Below are 22,362 nucleotides of genomic sequence, written 5' to 3' on the forward strand. Positions count from 1 at the left end.
ACACACTGAACTCCAACTCTAACTATACAAATATTTTCCAGGCCCTAGGCCCTCATCATGCTAATGATCATCCTCTTAAAATTTTTTTTCTATCAATATATAAAAGACCTAAGACTAGAATCAAAAACTGTATTCCTATTTGGGATCACAAAAGTATCAGGAAATAATAAAAAGCTGAAAGGTGATATCTGATATTCACAGAATCATAGAATGCTTGAGGCTGGAAGGGTCCTCTGGAGGTCATTTTGTCCAATCCCCCTGCTCAAGCAGGGACACCTAGAGCCAGAACGTGTCCAAGACAGTTTTTAAATACCTCCAAGGAGGGAGACAACATCCTCTCTGGGCAACCTGTGCCAGTGCTCGGTCACCCTTACAGTGAAAAAGTGTTTCCTGATGTCCAGAGGGAACCTCCTGTGTTTCAGTTTCTGCCCATAGCCTATGGTCCTGTCACTGGGCACCACTAAGAAGAACCTGGTTCTATCTTCTTTGCATGCTCCCTTCAGGTATTTATATACATTGATAAGATCCTCTCCAAGGCTTCTCTTCTGCAGGCTGAGCAGTCTCAGCCCTCTCAGCCTTTCCTTATAGGAGAGATGCTCCAGTCCCTTAATCCTTTTCAGGGCCCTTCATTGTAGTCTCTTCAGTATGTCCATGTGCCTCTGGTACTGGGGAGCTCAGAACTGGACACTCCACGTGTAGCAGAGTTGAAGGAGGAGTAGAGGGAAAGGATCACTGTCCTCGAGCTGCTGACAATCTTTTGTTTAATGCAGCCTAGGATGCTCTGTCACAGGGACACACATCTAGCTCATGTTCAACTTGGTGTCCATGATGACCCACATGTCCTTTTCAGCTGTGTAGCCCACATATCTATCAGTGTACAGAATATTACCGAGTACATCTACCAAATGGAACCTAAGACTCCTCTACAGTAGGGCTTGCATGTAAATATCCTACAGAAGAATATTTGCTAAGTAATCATGTTGAAGACTACATACATATCTTTCAGTCAATAAATTCATAACAAAAGAGCAGAACATAAGTCATTAAATCAGTTATTCATAAATTCTGAAATGTCCCTTGAGCACCCTCTTTCTTAAGATTAGGGGACAGAGGGAGGATTCAGCTTAAGACCAATTCAACAAGAAGTAAGAAATACACCATTTTTTCATAATATGATATTTTTTCTGGAATTCTTTTATTAATACAATGTTAAGGTAGCTGCCTGAAAAGTAGAAAGAAAAAATTCTAAAAAAGCTGAGAGATATATGTCCATACAGCTCTTCAACAAAAGATGCAATTCAGTTCTTTAAAACTTCAACAAAGAAAACAATGAAATATAAATGAGAATTTACTGGAATAAGTATCATTTTCGCATGGGCTCACATTGCTATTTAGTAATCACTTCCTTGGTAGATAGAAAACTCTATAACGTAAGCATGTGACTCAGCCATCTCACCTTTGTTACTAATATAATTATATACCGTCTTACACCTGGCAATGAGAATCTGATACAGATATAGCAAGAAAACTCACAGCAGCTACTACAGAAGACTTCTTCTCCCAACCCTGAAGTGCTTGCGATAGAAAGGACGAGTTAAACTCTTTCCGCCTTTCTGAAGTGATGTAAAAAATCTTAAGAATTAGTTGTTTGCAAAATAAAATAATGATCCTGTTGGCAAATTGTATTTAAAAGGGAAAGAACTTTAAAGTATATGGAAAAAAAAAATCTACAAAGTGTCCTGGTAAAATCATGACTGAGTCACACTACTGAAGATGTCAAACTTACCTGCATGGGGACACTGAGTCTGTCCATAAAATTAGGAACACAGTTCAATGATTTCAAAATAAAATTTTGACAAGAACCATTGCGATTGGCTGGTTCTCAAAAAGCTGTCAAAACACTGGTAAATTCTTAGAATATGTAAATAGTATAAATTCTGCATTCTTTTCCTGTTGTAATTTTTTTTCCCCCCAAAAAAAAGATTTAATGCCTGCAATACTTCAGAAATTCAGTGAATTAATGTGGAAGATGATCAACTGGACATACCTCTCCTAGAGATGGAGTTTGCAGTAAATTGGCATTTTTTTACCTTTGTTAACCTACTATTCTATGTTAACTATTCTATGATTCTATGATACTTATACTGGCAGGAACAGATACATTCAAACTTCGTTACACACAACTTACTCTGATTTTTGGTAAGACCCGACGAAGTGTTTCTGCAGGACTTTGTCGCATCAGGACCGGAAGATTTGCCACCACACTTGTTCCTTGGATATCCTGGCCAGAACTTACAAAAATATACACATACAACACATTAATCTCTACAATGGTTACAAGCTCATAGCTTTCATTAAAGAAAAAAAAAAAAAAACCACAACAAAAACCAAACACATTACCCAGGTTATTCAAATAACTGGAGAGGCATTACTTTTTTTTTTGTATAGTATGTAGTAGAAAACAACATTAAAAAATATATCTATCATAAAAGCTGTTATGTACCATTTACACTCGACATACAACATTTTAACAGAAATCTACCATTTTTTCCTTTTTGTAGAGAAAACAGTCAGATGTATAATCAGATGTACATTGACAAACATGATTAAAGAAGGGTGCAAAAACATGGTTAGATTACAGATCTTGTATCTTTCTCCTCATCCTATCTTTCTCAATGGTATCCCACAATTGAAAAAACTAAAGTAACAAAAAAAAAAAGGCAGAATGGGAGGGAAACAGTAGGCAGCTATGAAGAAAAGGCATGAAGTGAAGACAAAAACTACTTAAGTGGATAAACTCCTAGAACCAAATAAGAAAGAGAAAGGCTCTGGATGTGAAGCTTAAAGAAAAAACTAAATATCAACACATTCTTTTTCCTGTTTACATGCATAAAATCCATTTTGCTAAACAAATTCAGATTTGTTAAAGCAGCTAAGCAGTTCATTTTTAAATAAGCACACAAAGCTCGACTGTATCCATGCAAGCATTTTTCTTAGTGTGACATGACAATTAAATGTACAATATGATTATACACATAATTTCAAAAGAAATTCACAGTAAACACGTTAAAATACTTCCATATATCACTCCACATCCCATCATGATTCCAAGTTTTCTTAGTGAAACATATGAGCTCAAGAAGGGGACTAGGTACATAAATTGATCACAGGACAACAGATTTGCACAACCACCTTCTAGTTTTGTTTTGCCTCCAAAGTACATTAGGGAACTAATGGTTAAAACACAAAGCCCTTCTGCAGCATCTTTACACATTCCATTAATGCTCTACATCATCTGCAACATTCATGGCTTTCAGAAGGTCAAATGAAATTATAGATACAGTGGTTTTTTAATCCTCTGATAAGACTGCTCCTGATGTAAGATTAAGCTAATGTGAAGGCCACGTTGGACAGTACCTTGGGCAACCTGGTCTAGCGGAAGGTGTCCCTGTCCATGGCAGGGGGGTTGGAACGAGATGATCTTAAGGTCTTTTCCAACCCTAACCATCCTATGATTCTATGATTCTGAAGAAATATTAGGAACCAATGTTCTGGCTAGTTACCATATACACCCCTCCATATTTTTAATTGTTGTCTGTAAACACAAGAAAGTTGACAAGTTTTGACAGGACAAAGCTACACCAAAGCGCTTTTTAATGCCATTCAAAACAGCAAGAATGGAGGAGAGTACAGATTTTCAGACTGATCTTAATAGTATCAACCCTTCAATCTTACTTGGTAAACATGTATGAGCTCTCAACAAAAACATATCTCCCAGTAACATCTAAACTCAGTGAAAGGACAGTATTCTGTCAGCTACTGAAAATGGACTTAAATTAATGTTTAACAACTGATTTATTTACAGCTTGCAATATTTTTGCATTATTCAAAACCATTTTATTACCTAATTTAAAGCCATGAATATTAAAGCCTTTCATGCTTATGGCAGATTTCTCTGAGTATCACATACTAATTCCAACAAAGCTTTAAAGTAAAACTGAGAAATCTAAAGCTCCCAGAGTAGAAAAGGGTCACAATATGGATGAGGCCCACAACTCCTTATGACAAACTTGCAAGGAAAAAATGCATACATTTGTATTATCCAGCAATAATGCAAAAGGTCAAGGTAACTTGGAGAAGCTATTTAATTGAAAATTTTATTCATTTTGTATCAAAGTAGAAGAAATCCTAACTGCTAAAAAAACGCAAACAAAACACAACCTTTATCCATCAGAAATGTAAAGCAAAGGAGAGCATTTCCCTTTAAACCAGAAATGCTTAGTACCTGGCTTGCTGCCAATTAAGAAAGTGAAGCAGGAGGCATTTCAACACCTACACAGCCTGTAATTTTCCAACTCTGGAATATTTTTGTTCTATATCTACCAAGGGAGCTGCATCATAGATTTTCTTTACATATTAAATAATTCAGGATTATAGTGAATTATTGCTAGATGCTCAGATTTAGACAATTTTGTACTAATAAATGTATTAAAATAAATGCTAAATCTTTTCTTTAGAGTCACAGTAAGCTCAATGTAATGAAGATGCTATTCCTTTATTAACTGCGCTAACTATAGAACTCAACAGGGCCCTATACTTAGAAGCAATCTTGCTCAACCTCTTTTGTGCTAGCAAAATGCATATAGATAATATCATTTAAATATAAAACTTCAGGACTCATCCTCTGAGTTCATCCTACAGGAGATCCCAGTGACTTTATAATACTGGGAATCCTCAACCGGGGGGAAGCTCTCATGCCTGAACGCTTCTGTCCTACCACTTACTGCCTCTGCAACACCAATTGCTCACTGCCAGCCAGCAGCACCAGAGCTGGTTTAACTACACAGCTCATTGAAGAGCTGGTATTTCTCAAGTGTAAGCATAGCAATAAGCCTCTCCCTCTAGCCCTTACATTTGGTTTTACTTTTTTCTACCCTCACAAAATGAAGTCTGTGTTATATTTGGGAGTGCCTTGAGACTTCGAACAAATCCTCCTAGAAATCATTTACAAACATACAAAGGACAAAAAGTGCCTGGGAGTCGTCAGCCTGGATTTGTGAAGGGGAAAACCTGCCTGACCACCCAACTTGACAGCCTTCTACAATGAGACGACTGGCTTGGACGGTGGAAGTGGTTCAACTTATTTTAGCAAGGCTTTTGACACTGCGTCCCATAATATCCTCATAGATAAATTGATGAAGTACAAACCAGATAAATGGATAGTGATATGGACTGAAAACTGGCTGAACTATCGAGCTTAAAGGGTTGCGATCAGTGGCAAGGCTGCCAGCTGGAAGCCAGCCATGAGTGCTTTACCTCAGGAGTCTACACTCAGGCAATACTGTTTAATGTTTTCATTTATGACCCAGGTGATGGGGCAGAGTGCACCCTCTGCATGTGGGTGACACAAAACCAGGTTGAGGGGTTGATAGATCAGATGGTTGTGATGCCTCAAGTAGCTGGTGAAACAAACTCTTACAAAGGTCAATCGTGGGAAATACAAGTCCTGCAGCTGAGAATGAATAACTTCATGCACCAGTACAGGTTGGTGGCCAGCCATCTGGAAAGTAGCTTGGCAGGAAAGGACCTGGAGGTCCCAGTGGGCATCAAGCCGACAGAAGCCATCAATGCATCCTTGTGGCAATGGCAGGTGAATACATTGCCATAACAGGCACTGCTTTGAGCAAGGAGGTGAGCTAGATGATCTCCAGAGGTCTCTTCCTACAACTATACTATGATTATATTCAGGATAGGTATTTCCAGGTTTACCAACTTCCAGCAAGCTCAGGGCTGACCATAAGATTTCTTATCTTTAAAATAACTAACTACTTAAAATGTATGCTTAAAAAATCAATTTAATTTTAAAAGCATTTTAAAAATCAGATTCTGCAAAATTAGAACAAAAAAACTTTTAAAAGTCCCTGGGTGCTCAATTAGGAGCATTTGTATCTGGAAAGGGAATGAAGGTCTACAGCTCCTACAGCATGAAGAAAGAAGATTAGTCACTGAATGTTCCCCAATAGAATATTACCACTAAGGAATCTGAAAAAGAGAAGATAGATTTACATCTCTCTCTACTCTACTTGCACTAGCCTGAAAAACACAGTAACAGGAGCAGAATACAGAATTGGAAAAAAGACTGAAGTACAACGTTTAACCAAGCTCTAACTAAAGCACTGTGTTTATGAACTGACTTTTCTTTAAAATGTGGTTAACTGTATTAGTTCAGCAAAAAATTATTTGCTAAATAGCAATTCTCGAATCAACCACTGAAATCTGTGCTTTGTATAACTTAGTTTTACAAACGAAGTAGTTCTGATGGATGGCTGCAAGGGATTACAATGTCAACTTAACACCCCTAAGTGACATTATTGTCAGTGCAAGATGCCAAAATGTTCTCTGCTGGCCTAAATCTACATTTGTTGATAAAAGAAGTAAAAATTTACCAACTTCAGTAAGTGAGGGATTAGAATAACAAGATAAAAATTGAATAAGGTAGTCAATAACTAATTAGGTATTAGAATAAAGAAATTCACAAAGAGCATTATCAAACATTGAAAAGGGTTTCAGAGGTTGCGGAATCCTTGGAGACATTCAAAGCTCCTCTGACAATGTCTTCAGCAACCTGATCTAACACTAAATTACATTAGGCTTGGAAGTTTGCCCTGCTTTGAGCAGGGCATTGGACCAAATAACCTCCAGAGGTCCCAAACCACCTAAACTATTCTTCGCCCGTGATTCTTAAATCCTAAACTCAATTTCCTATTTGTATAAAAGTTCAGTATCTGACAGGATTTAGCCTATTCAGAATGATTCAATATCAATTCTCCTTTCAGGATTTTTCTTCTCCTGTACAATATACTGGTTGCCAAGGCAAACTAGAAATCCAGATAAATATTTCTGTCAATAACATAAAAGTGCTTGTCCCATAAGACTTCCTCAGAGAACCTTCTTCATTTCATTGTAAAGATTTTGACATAGCAATCTTTGTTATACAGATGGGTAGACACAGACTTAAATTTATTAAACTGCTTTCTATATACTATTCTTCTTAAGTAAAAACTAGCATTTTTACAAGTTTTATTTTTAATTTTGTCTTTACATAATTTCAGGGGGGTTTATAACAAAAAGAGGAACTGTGCTGGGTTCAATCACGACATGAACAAACTCTAGAGAGTAAAAAAAAGTCTTGAAATAACAAATATATGTGATTTTAAGACTAATTTTCATTTTATTTTAAGGGGAATACTCCTTTGATAAAACAAAATCTGGTATTTTCTGTAAAAGTATAATCCTTTCCTAACACTGGTGTAAAGCAGTTACTTTTATTTTATTTTGTGTTATGTATGCTTACATTTATGCTTCTGTAAACAAATTATATAACAGGAGTGTCTGAACATCTATTTGACATACATTGTTATAAGTATACTATAAACAGACTCAGTCCCATGGAAGGTTCTGTCACTTCATTAAAATAACTTCCTTTAAAAGCCTCAGTTGACCAAAGCCTGAGAAGCTTGAGCTGTGCAAATATTAACACAGCCTTGAAGCTATATATTACAAGGGAGACTTTATAGACTAAGTGCTGTACAAAATTGTTTGCATATTATCCTCTGCCATGTTGCAAATGACAAACAAAAGTAACTGGAATCAAAACGATGCTTTACCTGATAATTTTTCCTAGGATTTGAAAAAGTGAAGATACACAAGATACTTAGGATAATTTTTTTTAAATCAGATATCTGATGGCTCAAACTGCTTACATTTCTGGCATTGTACAGTAACTGCTAAAAAAAAAGAGGTTTCTCAAAGAAAGCTAGTACAAGAATTTTAAGAAGATTACTCATTTAGACACGCACATATACATAATTACATATCTATGTATCATATTAACTCTTTTGTACACTATAACCAATCTCATGTTTTCAAATACAATATTGGGGCTCCTAAACTATACGCTGTAATTTCTTCACTGTCAGAACACCTTTTAAAGACCACAGTTAGCCGGGCAGCATATGTAACAACATGAAAACCAATTTAAATTGTCCTAGAAGTTAATGTCCTTTTTATCTATGTACTAATGCACTATATAACATTTATATATGCAAGCCTTCAAGTACATGACATTTATGATAATAGGCAAGATTCTAGAATAGAGATATTAACCAGACTGTAACTAAGTCCAAGACCATGATGGAGCCAAAGCATCGTTAAGCAGCTTTGTCTTTCAGCTCTTCTCTCCCTTCCTTTGTTGCCTGTCTAGCCAGAGCAAATAAAGAGAAGAAATTTTATTTTCAGGCTGCTATAATTTTGCTGAAAATAAGACAGAAGAAAATGAATCTGAAAATGTAGCATGTGATTAATAACCATTTTCAAGAAGCCAGAAGTCCTGATAATATCACAATATGAACACCTCTTCGCAATTGATGTTGTAACCCTTCTATTAAAACCTAATTTTCAAAACCACTTTCTCATCCTGATCTTCTACTTCAGATATATGTGCCCATGGTCATTTTACAGCACATCTGAATAAAATCTACATGATCTACATATTAAAAAAGAAGAAATTAATCTGCTCTTAGTGCATATCTGAACATGCACCACTACACATTGAAACTTCCAGCGCAATTAAAGTAAGAATGGAAAACCTAGATTTAGCTGCACAGCAGTTTTGTATTCATAGTAACCTTGTTTACCAGGATCAGTTTGGTCAACTGAAGTTCCTTATTTCTGTTTGCTTGCTGAACTGTCAAAGAAAGAAAGGATGTCTAACTTAAATACTCCTTTCTGTTCCTGAGCCAAAACAAATGTACTATAATGACACAATCACTTCATTCTTCCTAATATCATCAGTTTCTGTGATTTTAGACAATAGTTACTATGAAGAAACATTAACCTTTTCTCTGCTGAATTTTAAGAAAAGTTTCACAAATGTAAAAAGTGCCTCAAAGGAATACAGTTTTCCTCTCGAATGTTACCCTAGTATCAACATTACTACCTCCCCGAAGATAAGTTTTTCCTCTTCCTTAGAGGATGTATAAAACATACTGCGTTTTGCATGGTCTCTGAGTAAAATTCATCTTGTGCTTTTTATTTTTGCATCTAAACTTGAAAAGTAAAACCAGTCTTTTCACTCCAAGATCAAGATAACGCAATTTCCAATTTCTGGGTCACATAACAAAAATGAGCCAGTAGCTGATATCTTCCTCTCTGCTCAGTCCTTATTCACTGACCCTGAAATTCTAATTTTCACTTTCAATAAGACCTGTCATTTCACAGCATGCATTCATTATATCATATAAGAAGTCTTCTGAAAAAAGTACATTCTTCTACACAGTAATTTTTCTACACAGAAAGTGAGAAAAAAAAGAATCACAGATGCTAACCAAATTCTAGCAGGGTAAATTACTTCTCCTGACCTAAATTTATCTTACAGTCTAATTTAGACATAGGATCTCTTTTCATTCTCCAGTCTTATTTATCATACCACTATATTTCATCCCCAGAGTTAGCTATTTGTGGTATGAGAGACATGAACACTTCAAATGACCTAACAAGTACTTAAAACCTACTTAGAGTCTTCTTCAACAAGTCTAATAAGTGTGGGGCGTTATAAACAATAGATCCAAAAGCTCCTACTTTATTACTTATCTATGTCTTTCTATCATGCATTCCCATCCTCTCTTACCATAACATACTCCATCTTGTATCAATTCTGGGTTGTTTAGTGGGTTTTTTTCATATCAACTCTAATCTAACAGTTGTGGAAGTGATAAGAATATTCTCCGAAATATTTAAAGGTTCTTGATCCAGAAAGCTATGTTTGTATATCTCAACCTCGCCTTTAGCAAATGAACTCACAGGTCTAAAAAATTTGCTTTAGCTATAGAAGCAGTTCTTTTTTCCTAGCCAAGGAAATCTGACTGTGATCTCAGAATGACTTTAGTTAACACTAAATTATTGCTGTAATACTCAAAGGGCCCGGTAACTCAAAAGAAAAAAATAATTAGAAAATGAACAGAAAATTGTGAATTTACTCCTCATATAAACTACCTTTTACGCAGCTCAGAAGTGGAAACCTTTGCTTGTTCGCCTTCTGTTCATCAGTCAAATATTTTCAAGGAGTATTGGACATTACTTCAAACTGATGCAGTTACACGCATCAGCAATGCAAAGAACTAACTCTAGTGTTGCTTTCTCATCTGTCAGAAGCAACCATAGGTCAAAGGCAGCTTTCCGAGATTAACATGCAAATAACTAAAAATTACCTCAACTTCAAGCTGTTGCTGATTCACGTTCTGTCAAACAAAAAAGTGTTTTACTTGATTCATGTTCACTTTGGGAAGTAGGATGAAATTCAGCTACTTAATTAAAATGAGGAAAGAGTCAGAGTCATATCTCAGAAATACATGAAATTTGTTCCATTGACAGCATACAGCTTGGAGTGGACAGATAATCAAATCAGATAATACAATTAACATAATAAACGAAGTGATGACACAAGCCTTGCAAATTTCCAGCTTTCTGGCAGAATAATTTCAAACAGTAGATAAAAATCAGTATTATATATACAGATAATTCACCCATATTTACATTCCTGTTAAAATCATTATGAGTGCACCACCAGAATCTCCCAGCCTACCCAACTAGGCTTAGGTAATTATAATCCCAATAATGTTCCCTACCTTCCAAATCACTACAATGATCTTAAATAGCTTTTTTTTAGACTATTTTTTAACTCACATATTCATATTTTAACTTATTTCTAATGGTATAATTATCCCCCAAAGACTTTGACATTCTGCAATGGAAAGAATAAATAAAGCATTTACCAGTAATTCCACCCACATTTACCAAAATTAGTTCAGATCATCTCTGGAAGAAAATATCTCTTTCCTTTGAATGTGTGTCAAATATGTTCCACTGCATAGATCCTTCACAGCACACCAGTGTTAACCACCAGATTATCTGGCTTATCTGTTTACTGTGTTAGTATCAATATCCTTCTACAGAAGCAAAAGTAACATGGAAAAAGAAAAAATTACGCTAAAAGGCAATCACTGATACAATACCATTTGCACACCACTTCCCCTCAGTCCCACTTTGGTTTGTTTGTTACTGAAAATGGACAGAATTAACTGATCACTAAAAGTTGTTGGACAGTAAACTTTCAGTCTAAACTCAATGTGGAATATTATCAAAATGTATTAATACTACTTTCACTAGGTATCTGACATGGCATCCATTCTAATGGATATCTACAGGTACAATTTACCTTAAAAACAGAACGCAGTGTTTAGAATATCGATGCGAGTGCAGTGCAACCAGAACCCCAAAGTTCTGTACAAGTATCACAGGGACAGTGTTTACAGGTGTCACACGAACCATCTCAACTGGTATTCAGTGTCTAGGCTCCTCCAGGAGAGGATAATGATCTTAAAGCAAACCCTCAGTTACAGGGATGAAAGCAAAGAAAAGGAAAACAAGCTGTATGCGCTTGCAAGGGAAGGAATAGCATTTGGGGAAAAATAAAATCAATCATCTTCTGTATGTTAGACTCAGAAAGCAGGAGCTACAGAATAAAAAAAAAAAAATATACTTAGTACTTGCATCCTACCAAAAAGCAGCAAGTGAGTCATGAACACCTCAAATGAACTATTAAATACTAAAATCTACTTAGACTCTTCTTCAGCTCATGGGGCTTGTAGGTGGGGGGCATTATACACAACAGATCCAAAAGCTGCCACGTTCCAATTTTTCATTTAAAAAAAAAAAAAAAAAGGCATCTTAATTTAACCAAAATGTAAGATGAGGCACTGGAAAGGTATTTAAAACCTTCAGAATTGGCAATGAATAAGTAAGAGACAAAGATCTGGCTATTAATTTTATCGCTTTATCCACTCTGTAACACATCGTTCTCAAACAAGCACAAATACATTTATCTGCCCTTAGGAGTTGATTTTTCCATACCAGTATGCGCCTAATCATTCACTACAAACTCATGGTGCAAGTATTTTTTTTGTGTGTAATACAAAGGCATGCAAGATTCAAAAGAAGTTACAAGTAACCTACATGGTGATAAAAATAAGAGGAAACAGACATATTCTTGGGCTAAAACCTGTACTAAAGAAGCAGTTTAATTTTAAGTAGCATTCATCCTTCTCTCAATTGATTCAGTGGTTATCACTTGGTATATTTGTAAAAAGCAAAAATAAAATTAAATCTTGTCTTCAAAACTACAACCTAAACAACTCCTCGCTCCCAAAATGGCAGAGAAATAGGTATCCTAATCCTGAGCTTTTAAATGAAATTACATAAAGAAGATTAACTGTTTATAACAGAAGAATTTTGGTGCAAGCAGCAATGAGGCAGTGACTCATGTTTTGCTATTTAATATGGACATAAATCCTCCTCCTCAAAAAGCTCAGTTACAATTTCAGCAGTGAAAATGGCATCTTTTCTGTTTCTGCCTTTAAAGCTGGCATTTTTATCTCCAGGTCTACCCAACAATGTAAGTAGTATTACCATGTAAATACAAATATTTAAGCAGATGCCCTTCACATTTCTCTTTTACATATGTTTATTCTGTCAGAAACAATACAATCAATTCGTATTTACAACAAAAACATAGTTAGCATTTTTAAAGCATTTCCTTACTGTCCCTAGTCTAGCCTTCTCAAGACACTCTTGGTAACAGAGGGGAGAGAAAAAAAATAAAACAAGTATATACTACTTTAGAAAGACTACAAGCTGATGAGCTGCACTTCTTATACAGCATAGGTAAACAGTAAATCATCCCATTTTGCAGACACAACACCTTGCAAGCAAAATGTAATGGTAGTACTGAGGGCAACAGCACTTCTACTGTGCAGCTCTGTTTATACCAATTGAGTTATCAATGCTTTGACACAGCTTGAATCCAACTTTCCTGCTCTTCCCCAACTGGTAAAGAGAAATGTATTGGAGTTCTACAGACAGCTTTGAACAACTTCTACTTAATCTTAGCATAAACTGATGGCTCCGGTGCTTAATGTTGTTCTTTGTCGTTCAAGAATAGTCATTGGATGGGAAAGCTCATTCCTACCAAAGTTAATTCATTCTATTTACTTCAAGAAATGTGGACTTTTTACAAGGGATACAATTGGCAGTTTGTACACAAAGCCATTTTCGTAAGCAAAAAAACACGGGCTCCTAGATTTTCTGTTTTTACCCTTCCTTCATGCTCCCAGACCACCACAGAAAACGTTGTGGCAACTCCTGCAATTTTATTCAAAGTTACAGTGCATTGCTTTTTTAACAAAATAAAACAGACTATATCTTTCTGGTTTAAGATGCACTGGGGAAATTTAAAAAAAAAAAAATCCTCTTTTTTTTCCCCACAATCAAATGGAAGATTTAACTTTAAAAACCTATGAGAAAAATGCCTGTATTGATCTGTATTGAGCCATCTGCAAAGCCAGAAGAATTCTCTTAAACTGGATGATTACTGAAAAACGAGAAAGGACAAGAAGAATGGATAAATTACTTTTTCCTTCCCCATTAGAAGGAATGCAAAACTATGCTCTTTGAGGTTTCACTTTTTCTTCATCATTAAACATAATTTTGAATTGGTGATGCTGGTTACCTTTATTTATATACTCTTACAGAAAACATACGTTTAAAAAAAAGCCTTAAGTCCTACAAATACCTCCCCAGCTACTCTAAGCAGATAATGAAACAAGACCCCTAGTTACTATACTCAGCTTGGGTTCATACACTTAAAATGATGCGATCCATTCATGTCAGTTCATCTATCCCTGCTTATACTCAACCTGAATCTGACTTTCTTAAGCTATAGTAAATTAAAGAAGAGTGGAAGAACAGGAAAGCAGGAATGACTGAGAAGCACCAGGACTAAAATCACACTGTGGCATGTTTCTGTAAACAAATAGTGTGTAATTTTGGAATTATACAATGACTAAGTAGTAATGTCTATCTGTAGAATCTGTCAGGAAAGGGGTAGGTATCTAAAATCCATTAGGAAGTAAGGGGTAGATGGGCAAGATGTTTCCAACAATAGTTACCAAGTTCAGTAAAGCACAGCAATTCCCCTTGGTTCTGCTGTGAATCAGTATAACTGACAAGGAATGACTCAGCTAATCTGCACATGAGAGTTGTACACATTCTCAGAATCCACAGTCACGCAACATGGAATAAAGAAAACTGCTCCTGAAACAATCACTACCAAGATACAGAGGGACATATCCAGAGCCTGATATTTTTATTCCTTAACATTAAGCCCTTGTAGTGTAATGCTTTGCAAAAAGAAACACGCAGAAACATACTTGAATGCAAAAGAAGCTAAATGATAGAATTTAAATGAGGATACCTGCAACATCAAGAGTCCATTCAAATAATAACATGGGTATGAAATAGCTGGTACATTTTCCTGCTTGTATAAAACTATCAGCTAGAGGCAATAAAGTGTTTTTCAGATAGAATCTAAGAGATCTAGCAGACATTTGCAAGTGGTTCTTTGTCTCTTTTCTCATTCTGTTTGATTATGACTCATAAAGCAAAAAGACATTTTTCTTCCATTACACAGGGGTGTTCATCTGATGGGCTATAGGGAATTAACACTCAATGGGAAAGACACCATTTTGCCAAAAAGCGTCTCCATAAGACCGGCAAGGTTATTCATGGAGAGAGTAGCAACTTCAAGAACTCCAGTGAATGGGATAGCCATAAGAGTTAGAGAGCCCTTATTTTCTAAGCCTGCAAAAGATACTGTTATTGTTCAGACTGGAAAGACCCATACACAACCTGTTCTAGGAAGGTACTTACACACTGGAATAAAGATGCAAGAATGCCAGTCACGTGTTATTTCTCAAAGTGTGAGTTTCAGGAACAAGTCAGCTACATAGCATTCCCATCACTATCACCTTCAAATGAAAAGATTCTTATTACTTTCGCATCACTAGCCTATCTTTTAAAATGTTCCCCTGAGGACATAACTCTGTCTTCGGCTAGAGATGCTACTTGTGGCATCAGTTTTTGAATCTGAAATGACCTCTTTCTCAGGAACAGAGTCCTATAATTGTATATAATTTTAGAATTGGTTCTTTAGCTGTAATACGGGCTATGCCAGACTATGTCAATAGAAATTCTCACTATAGAAATCACTTCTACTTTCCTTTGTAGTTTGTCTACAAGACCTAAAGAGAACTTTTCTTACACAACAAGCTACCCCTGAAAGATTAAATAAGATGCTCCTACCAAAGTAGAACTTCTCAATTAATGGTAAAGACCTCCTTGAATTGCTTAGCCTCAGGAACTGTCTACATTCCCATTCTGGTTTCTGATGTAAAAAATGAAATTAAACAACCCTGCTTTCTTTCCTGTGTCATAAATCTTAGGGCTCTGAGGCTTGACAAAGATCCAGTGTAACAAGACAGTGTTGGCATTTAGACTACCAGCTGGTGGAACAAAGATGAAAATGTTAATAGCATTAAAGTTAACTCGAATATAGCTAAATAAAACAGTTCTAGAAGTAGGAAGGCTCTTCAGACGGATCTGGACAGGCTGGATCAATAGGCTGTGGCCAGTGGTACAAGTTCAACAACACAAAGTGCTGGGTTCTGCTCTTGGGCCACAACAACCCCATGCAACGCTACAGGCTTGGGGAAGAGCGGCTGGAAAGCTGCTCGGTGGAAAAAGACCTGGGGGTGCTGACTGACAGCCGCTGAACATGAACCAGCCTGCACCCAGGCAGCCAAGAAGGCCAAAGGCATCCTGGCCTGTATGAGAAACAGTGTGACCAGCAGGGCCAGGGAAGTGACTGTCCCCATGTACTGGGCACTGGTGAGGCTGCACCACGAATCCTTTATTCAGTTCTGGGCCCCTCACTGCAAGAGAGACATTGAGGTGCTGGAGCAGGTCCAGAAAGGAGCGACAAAGCTGGTGAATGGTCTGGAGCACAAGTCTTATGAGGAACAGCTGAAGGAACTGAGGTTGTTTAGCCTGGAGAAACAGAGGCTTTTCATTTTAAACATGATTTCATGGTGGTCTTGGCAGTCTTGGGGTAAAGGTTGGACTTGATGATCTTAAAGGTCTTTTCCAACCTAGTTGATTCTACAACCCTATACCCCAGAGAACAGGATTAATTTTAAATCTCAATGAAGCTATTTTGTGTCTCATTCCAAATTAATCCTGTCCTAGCATATCAGCTGAGGCACAGGCCCAAGCCTGCAGAGCTAGTTCCTGAAGTCCTTAAATTATAATCAGAATTTCATCTCAGTGAAACAACTCCCCTTCACACAAAGTGCAGCAATGTGAACCAACACATAAACGTGTTATCTGCCTCACTTTGTGGAGATTCAGAGCAATATCTGAAACAGCTCTGAATGTAAAAATATGTGGTGCATCAGCACCACATCAGCGAGAATCATTCTTCTGAAGAGTACTCAGATTTTTGGGACAGGTAATGGTGCATGCTACTAGTGTGATACTCACAAAACTGAAATATGTACTACTGCTTTTAGAGGAAGAGTAGGTGGGCCAGTACTAACTACTGCTGCTGCTTCTCTCTGTCAGCAACAAATGAAGCAGAGTCAGAGTGCAGACCCATGGAAGCATCACACCCCGACATGTGAAGGGCTCCAAAAGCCTCCAACATAGTCCTCAAAACACCTGAAGGAATTTGCAAGAAAATCTGCTAAGTACTTGTTTTAGTCACTAACATAGGACAGTCATGTAGTACTGGGCACGATCACGTGGAAGTGCTCTCAGACTTGCCATAAACCAACAGCTTGACCTACCTCTTTGAGGAGTTTGTACTCTTGATAAATTCTAACACAAATCATTACATTTTCCCACCTACATGCTCATGCAGTTTTCACTGGATGTATCTCTAGGTTCTGACATAAACTAGTGCAATACTAATTCCTCTTGCCAAATCATGCAAAGGATACAAACCTAAAGTAGTAATACTGAGCAAGCATGAGAATAAACACTCCTTACAGGTGCTAAATGTTGTTATAAACACTTGGAACTCTCTAAGGAAGGTGATACAAAGGAAAATTATTATCCTTACACATTAATTATGTGCCATCTCAAAATTAACCATGCAGCTGTTAAAGTTATTTATTAAATACCAGTGTTCCTCTAAACAAAAACAAAACGAACTCAGTCTCCTGCTGGGCAACATGCTGTATGAGATTTGTGATATAGAAAGAAACATTGTAAATATTTAGCTGGATATTCCTATGTAGATCTTTTCTAGGAGAGCGTGATAAGTTTTTCTCAGACAGAACAATTTTCAGAAGTTAAGAAAACCCAAGGTTCTTTCAACTGTGTTTACTATTAAAAAAGGCATCCACACAGCTACTTAGCTTCTCCTTATTATGTCATGCCCAAAGATGCTCTGAAACATACTTGACAACTCCAAAGGAGAATTTGACAATGCATAAGGAAGAGCTACTACTGATCTCACCCGCTGCAGCTCACACATAGGACTTCCAGAAATTCATTTCATGTCAAAGGGCTCATTAAGTACACCACAGCAGATACTTTATACTCTCTGGTCATTTCACAGTACTTGACTGTGTACTTGACTTCACAGATTCAAAGTATAGATTCAAGCTTAGAGTAACGTTCACTAAATCTGTTCTGCGATTGATGGGAGAGCGATTTACCAGCTGTGACTTCTCTGCTCACGCTCACAGTTACAGTAGCATGAGCAGTCACGCAGTTGCACATTTTGTTGGGAGTACCTGAAAGATTTGTTAGAACTAGCATTAGTTCCCTAACCTGACTGAGCCTGCATAACTGCTATAGGACTACTGCTGGCACACATAACTTACCAGTAACATGCAGTCACATAAGGAAAGGAAAGAAGACATACTCTTTCTGTTATAGGAAGAGCTTCATTCAACTTAACCTTACTGTGAAATGATACATCAGGAAACCTTCGCTCCATGAACACTGTCAGCCAGCCAAACGCAGTGCTAAGTGTCAAAGCCATTTCACCCAGTCCCGAGCAAAGTTCCCATGCTGCTACCCAATCCCTTTGTGCTGGTACAAGTCTTCAAGGTGCACAAAGTCCTGGATCACACAGTTGATCTGTTTTAAAACTAACCATTATTTTCAGGGTTTCCCTCAGATAAATTCCCCAATGTGCTCTGCATGCACATGGGCAAAAGCTGCACTAACACTAGAAGGGTGAGAGGACTGGCACTGCCATCTTCCTACTGGTTCCTCAGCTATCATTCCAACTCAGCAAATATGATCAACACAAGTATTTGCACAAATTTAAATTTTAATAAAAGTATGCGACTTAGCGTCATTTCAAAAGACTACAGGTATACTTTTCACCTTAAGGTGAAAGAATCAATTCCATAAACATTAATTTATTTGCATAACAGAGTCAGGAAACTAATTTAACCATTCAACTAAGTGAATGAGGAATTAAACTTTTATAAAACTTAACTTGTAATTTACAAAATAAGACGGGGGGGGAAGCAACTGAAGAAATATGTTTTATGTTAGTATTTACAGCTTGCCAGTATAGTTGGAAGAGTTGTTTTCCAATGTGCCTAGCATGACAGCTGGATCTTTCCGTATACTATGTATGCATCAGGACCATAAATTCAGCAGCTCTATAACTGGGATAGACTATTCAGTTCTCATGATTATGTAGCACAAAAAAAAAAGCCACAATATTTATACTAGAAGATCAGCTCGAGAGTTATATTTAAATGAAAACTTTAATTTAAATTCAAAGGTGAGTTTCTCTAGAGAAAAGAAAATCTCCAAGACTAACATGATGAAGGCTAAAAACTGGAAGAAAAAAAGTTAATCTTTTAAAGGGTAGTGGGATTGACACAATTAACAACATACGCTGTATGAAAAGATGCTTAGAATTTGAGAACACCCTAGCTAATCAAGAATGACTACAAAAGTACAATTGTTTTGTTTTGGTTTTTTGTTTTTGTTTAAAGACATGCTAAGTTTACAGGCATTGAATTCTGTCCAATTTAGATAAAACATCTATTGTGTCTTCAAAAACTGGTGTTAAATGTTTTGGAGAGGGACTGTGTTGTTTTCTAAACTGAGAGATAGGATCACTCCAAAACTAAAGTACAGTACGTTCCCAAAAGGGTGAATAATGCAGTCTTCCACCTTGATAACTCATTACTACCCTGTTTTTTTGAGTATGACAGAAATGTCAAGGCCTGGAAGCTTTAACACTAAGCAGGCACAAATAAACAGGAAGTAGCTGAATACAAAATAATAAAGTATACACAACAATGTAAAACCCCTAGGGATATCTATCAGAAAAGTCCTCAGAAAACAAAACGCTCTGTAGTGTGCATACCAGTAAGCATCCTTGTATTCAAAACAGGTTCACATCAGGCAAAGAACAGATATTTTGCTATTGGCTGTATGCCATAAAAGGGTGAGCTACAGTAAGACTAATAAAAATCAGTAATGGCATCAATCAAATGTCAGCAAACATGGAGATGAAGACTACAGGCAAAAGTTCATAGCAGGAATAAAATTACTGTCCCTGAGCTGCTTATTGCCACTGTGCCAGTAGAGGACACGATGCCCTGAAGTGGAATGCAAACTATTCGGTTGCTCCAGTGCAGTTTGACAGCTTGTCTTAATCTGCTGATGGCTGTATGATAAGCCATCAATCTTGACATCGACATGGCTGAGATGCATAAAGCTATTTTGCTCTCCTTGTTCTTCTGTGGGGCCAGCAACAATGCAAAACACAGTCAGAATACAACTCTGGTGATTCCAGTCAGATCCTCTAGTAACCACCAAGCACTCAGGCTGAAGATCAAAGACATAGATCCTAGACACTCAGATGTCTCTCACACTTTAGGTACCTAAATCCATTTTATTTCAATGGGAAGTTCACAAACATCCCTGATGACCTGGTCTAAGGAAGCCCAGTTCCTCAACCAGAATGAAGGTTAATTGAGATTACAACAAATGATGGCCCAATTTGCTACCACATTCTTATTAAATTAGAACTTGCTTAGTCTAATTGCACAATGTTACCTAATTAAAACTGAGCACTTTGGGCAACAATGATCTAAAGCTGAAGTTCACCCATGCTTACGTCATCTTAAAGTGACTCTAGCCATCAGGTGAGCTCTCAAGTCCCCTCGTGTTTGCTTGCACGACTGGTGCCATATTCACATGAGTAGCCAAATCAAGGAGTTGATTTAGTTGAAAACTACCTCACTGCATAGCTACCTGAAGAATAGTACTGGCAGAAGAGGGGAGACTGAAAGCAAAGTCATCCCCTAAAAACGAGAGGGGGAGGGAGAGAGAGAGAGTTGTTAGGATTATCAAAATTACAATTAGCACTTTAGAATGTAAAACCAAACTATGACAGGTAACAATAGAAAACCAATTAAAATGAAGCCACATCCCTATGAAAGTGAGATCTCAAACATTATTAATGTGTCAATGTACTCACCATGTGCTAAGAACATTTATAGATGTGAATTTATGTCATACATAAGAGAAGACAATGAACAGAAATTTACAACATCTATGACAAAACATCCTGGCTAGATACAGGCAGACAACACATTGTAGAAATACAAAATAAGATGGATACCAACGTATACTAGATGAGCAAAACAAATAACTTTTACAGTATCAAATAGTAAAAGAGCATGCGAAAAAACTCCTTAATATTACTGACAAATGAGAAGTAACACAAGAGGTGAAAAAAGAACTAACTGATGAAACTAAGTGGAAAATTGACACATTCTCAAATACACAGTATGGTGAGAATCAGCAGAAAATAACAAAAACCAAACAAACAAACAAAAAGCACACACTCAAAAGAAACAAAACTCCCCACTATTCAAGCACCAAAAACCTCAGTAAAAGCCTGTAGTATTCTCTCCAACTAGGATGTCAATGTAGCTGTTTTCAGAATACAACAGTAAAAACCTTCAGAAGCATAACTCTAGAAAAGGCAAGTATCTACTAAATATGCAACAACTCTGCATATATGTATCCAAGTTCAACAGTGGGGAGGAGAAATTGGGGGCAGGTTTTGGAGGGAAAGGAGAATGCAAAAAGAGAAGAAACTGGTTGAGCTTTTTGGTTCAGAAGCAAAGCCATTAAAATGTGAGGACTCTTCATGGACATTTACAGAAAATAATTAGCAAACATTAGCTTTGCTGTATCATTCTAAGGTTTCATTCAGTATTAGTCAGCTCCACTGTACTGTACAAGCAACATAAAGATATCCTCCTCAGTAAATTAAAAATCACCAACTTGCAGGTTAAGGTTACATAAATGACAATATAAAAGACAATGTGACACAACATTAAGTATTTTGATACTATTTGTAGATACTTAAGGAGTGAGATTTGCTTTCTATTATTGTTCTTGCGTATTTTTTAATTTATATGGAGGTAGCATCATCCTTTCCAAATGGAGCACAACACAGACGTCATTAACAATTCATTTCAATCTCACCAAAGCAATTTTTATAGTGGGATATTCAGGAAAGGCAGTATCTTTTTGGATAACATCAAGGAGAGTCCCACATCAGGGACAACCTAAAGGACAGCAAACAATGCATCTGTGTGAGAAAATGAGGCATGAAAAGACCAGACTGACATTACTGTCAAACAGGAACAGGCAGAGTTATTTTATTATACTAGATTTAAAAATGCCAGACAAGCCAAAAATGCATACCTTTGTACATTATATAAAGGATACTGTCTGTGCTACAGGCAGCTTTTCAACTCTCCTTATACTTCACTCAGTACAGGGAAGGCAATATACTACTGAACAGCAAAAGCTTCCACTGGATTATTGTATTAACATACCTGGACAATCACAGCAAGTGATTGCCTTACAAGAAGCTTATCAAGCAGAGTTGAAACTACCTTTCAGCAATGAGGACAATGCAGAGGCAAAAGTGAAAATTTCATCACAAGGAAAATAATGTCTCCAGAACAGCTGCTCAAGTGTAGAGAAAGCAGATGAAGATGTCAGGAGAAGATCAAGGCCAGGTTGAAAAGCAATTAGTAAGATAAAGATATGAAGTGGGACCTTTTACCCTTTAACAAGGCAATGATCCAGTAAAGGCATATTGCCGGAAACATGATCTTTAATTAGGAAAAGAGCAAAGAAATTTGCTGCCACACAGGGAAAGTCAACTATGATGATTGCTATGAGGTAAAAACCCAAACCAATATGCATCTTTTGCAATTATATGCACCACATGCAAACTATTTCCTCTGAATTTCCCTAGAGCCAACAGACTGCTTTCATTACAGGAACTATTAGCAAAGCAAGTTTTAAAAACCACTATTTATTAAAGTTCAACATTTATAAAAA

At 36.9% G+C, this 22,362-nt stretch overlaps 1 protein-coding gene across 1 annotated transcript in view; it reads right to left on the reverse strand.

Annotated features, from left to right (window-relative positions):
* Window positions 1–22,362, reverse strand: part of PPP4R4 (protein phosphatase 4 regulatory subunit 4) — a 69,086-nt gene that overhangs the window by 44,560 nt on the left and 2,164 nt on the right. The window contains exon 3 of the mRNA XM_030482997.1: window positions 2,189–2,291. Within this exon, the coding sequence (XP_030338857.1) occupies window positions 2,189–2,291 (103 nt within the window). The remainder of the gene's footprint in view (window positions 1–2,188; window positions 2,292–22,362) is intronic.

This window comes from Strigops habroptila, chromosome 4 (assembly GCF_004027225.2).
Source record: "Strigops habroptila isolate Jane chromosome 4, bStrHab1.2.pri, whole genome shotgun sequence".
NCBI classification, from domain to species: domain Eukaryota; kingdom Metazoa; phylum Chordata; class Aves; order Psittaciformes; family Psittacidae; genus Strigops; species Strigops habroptila.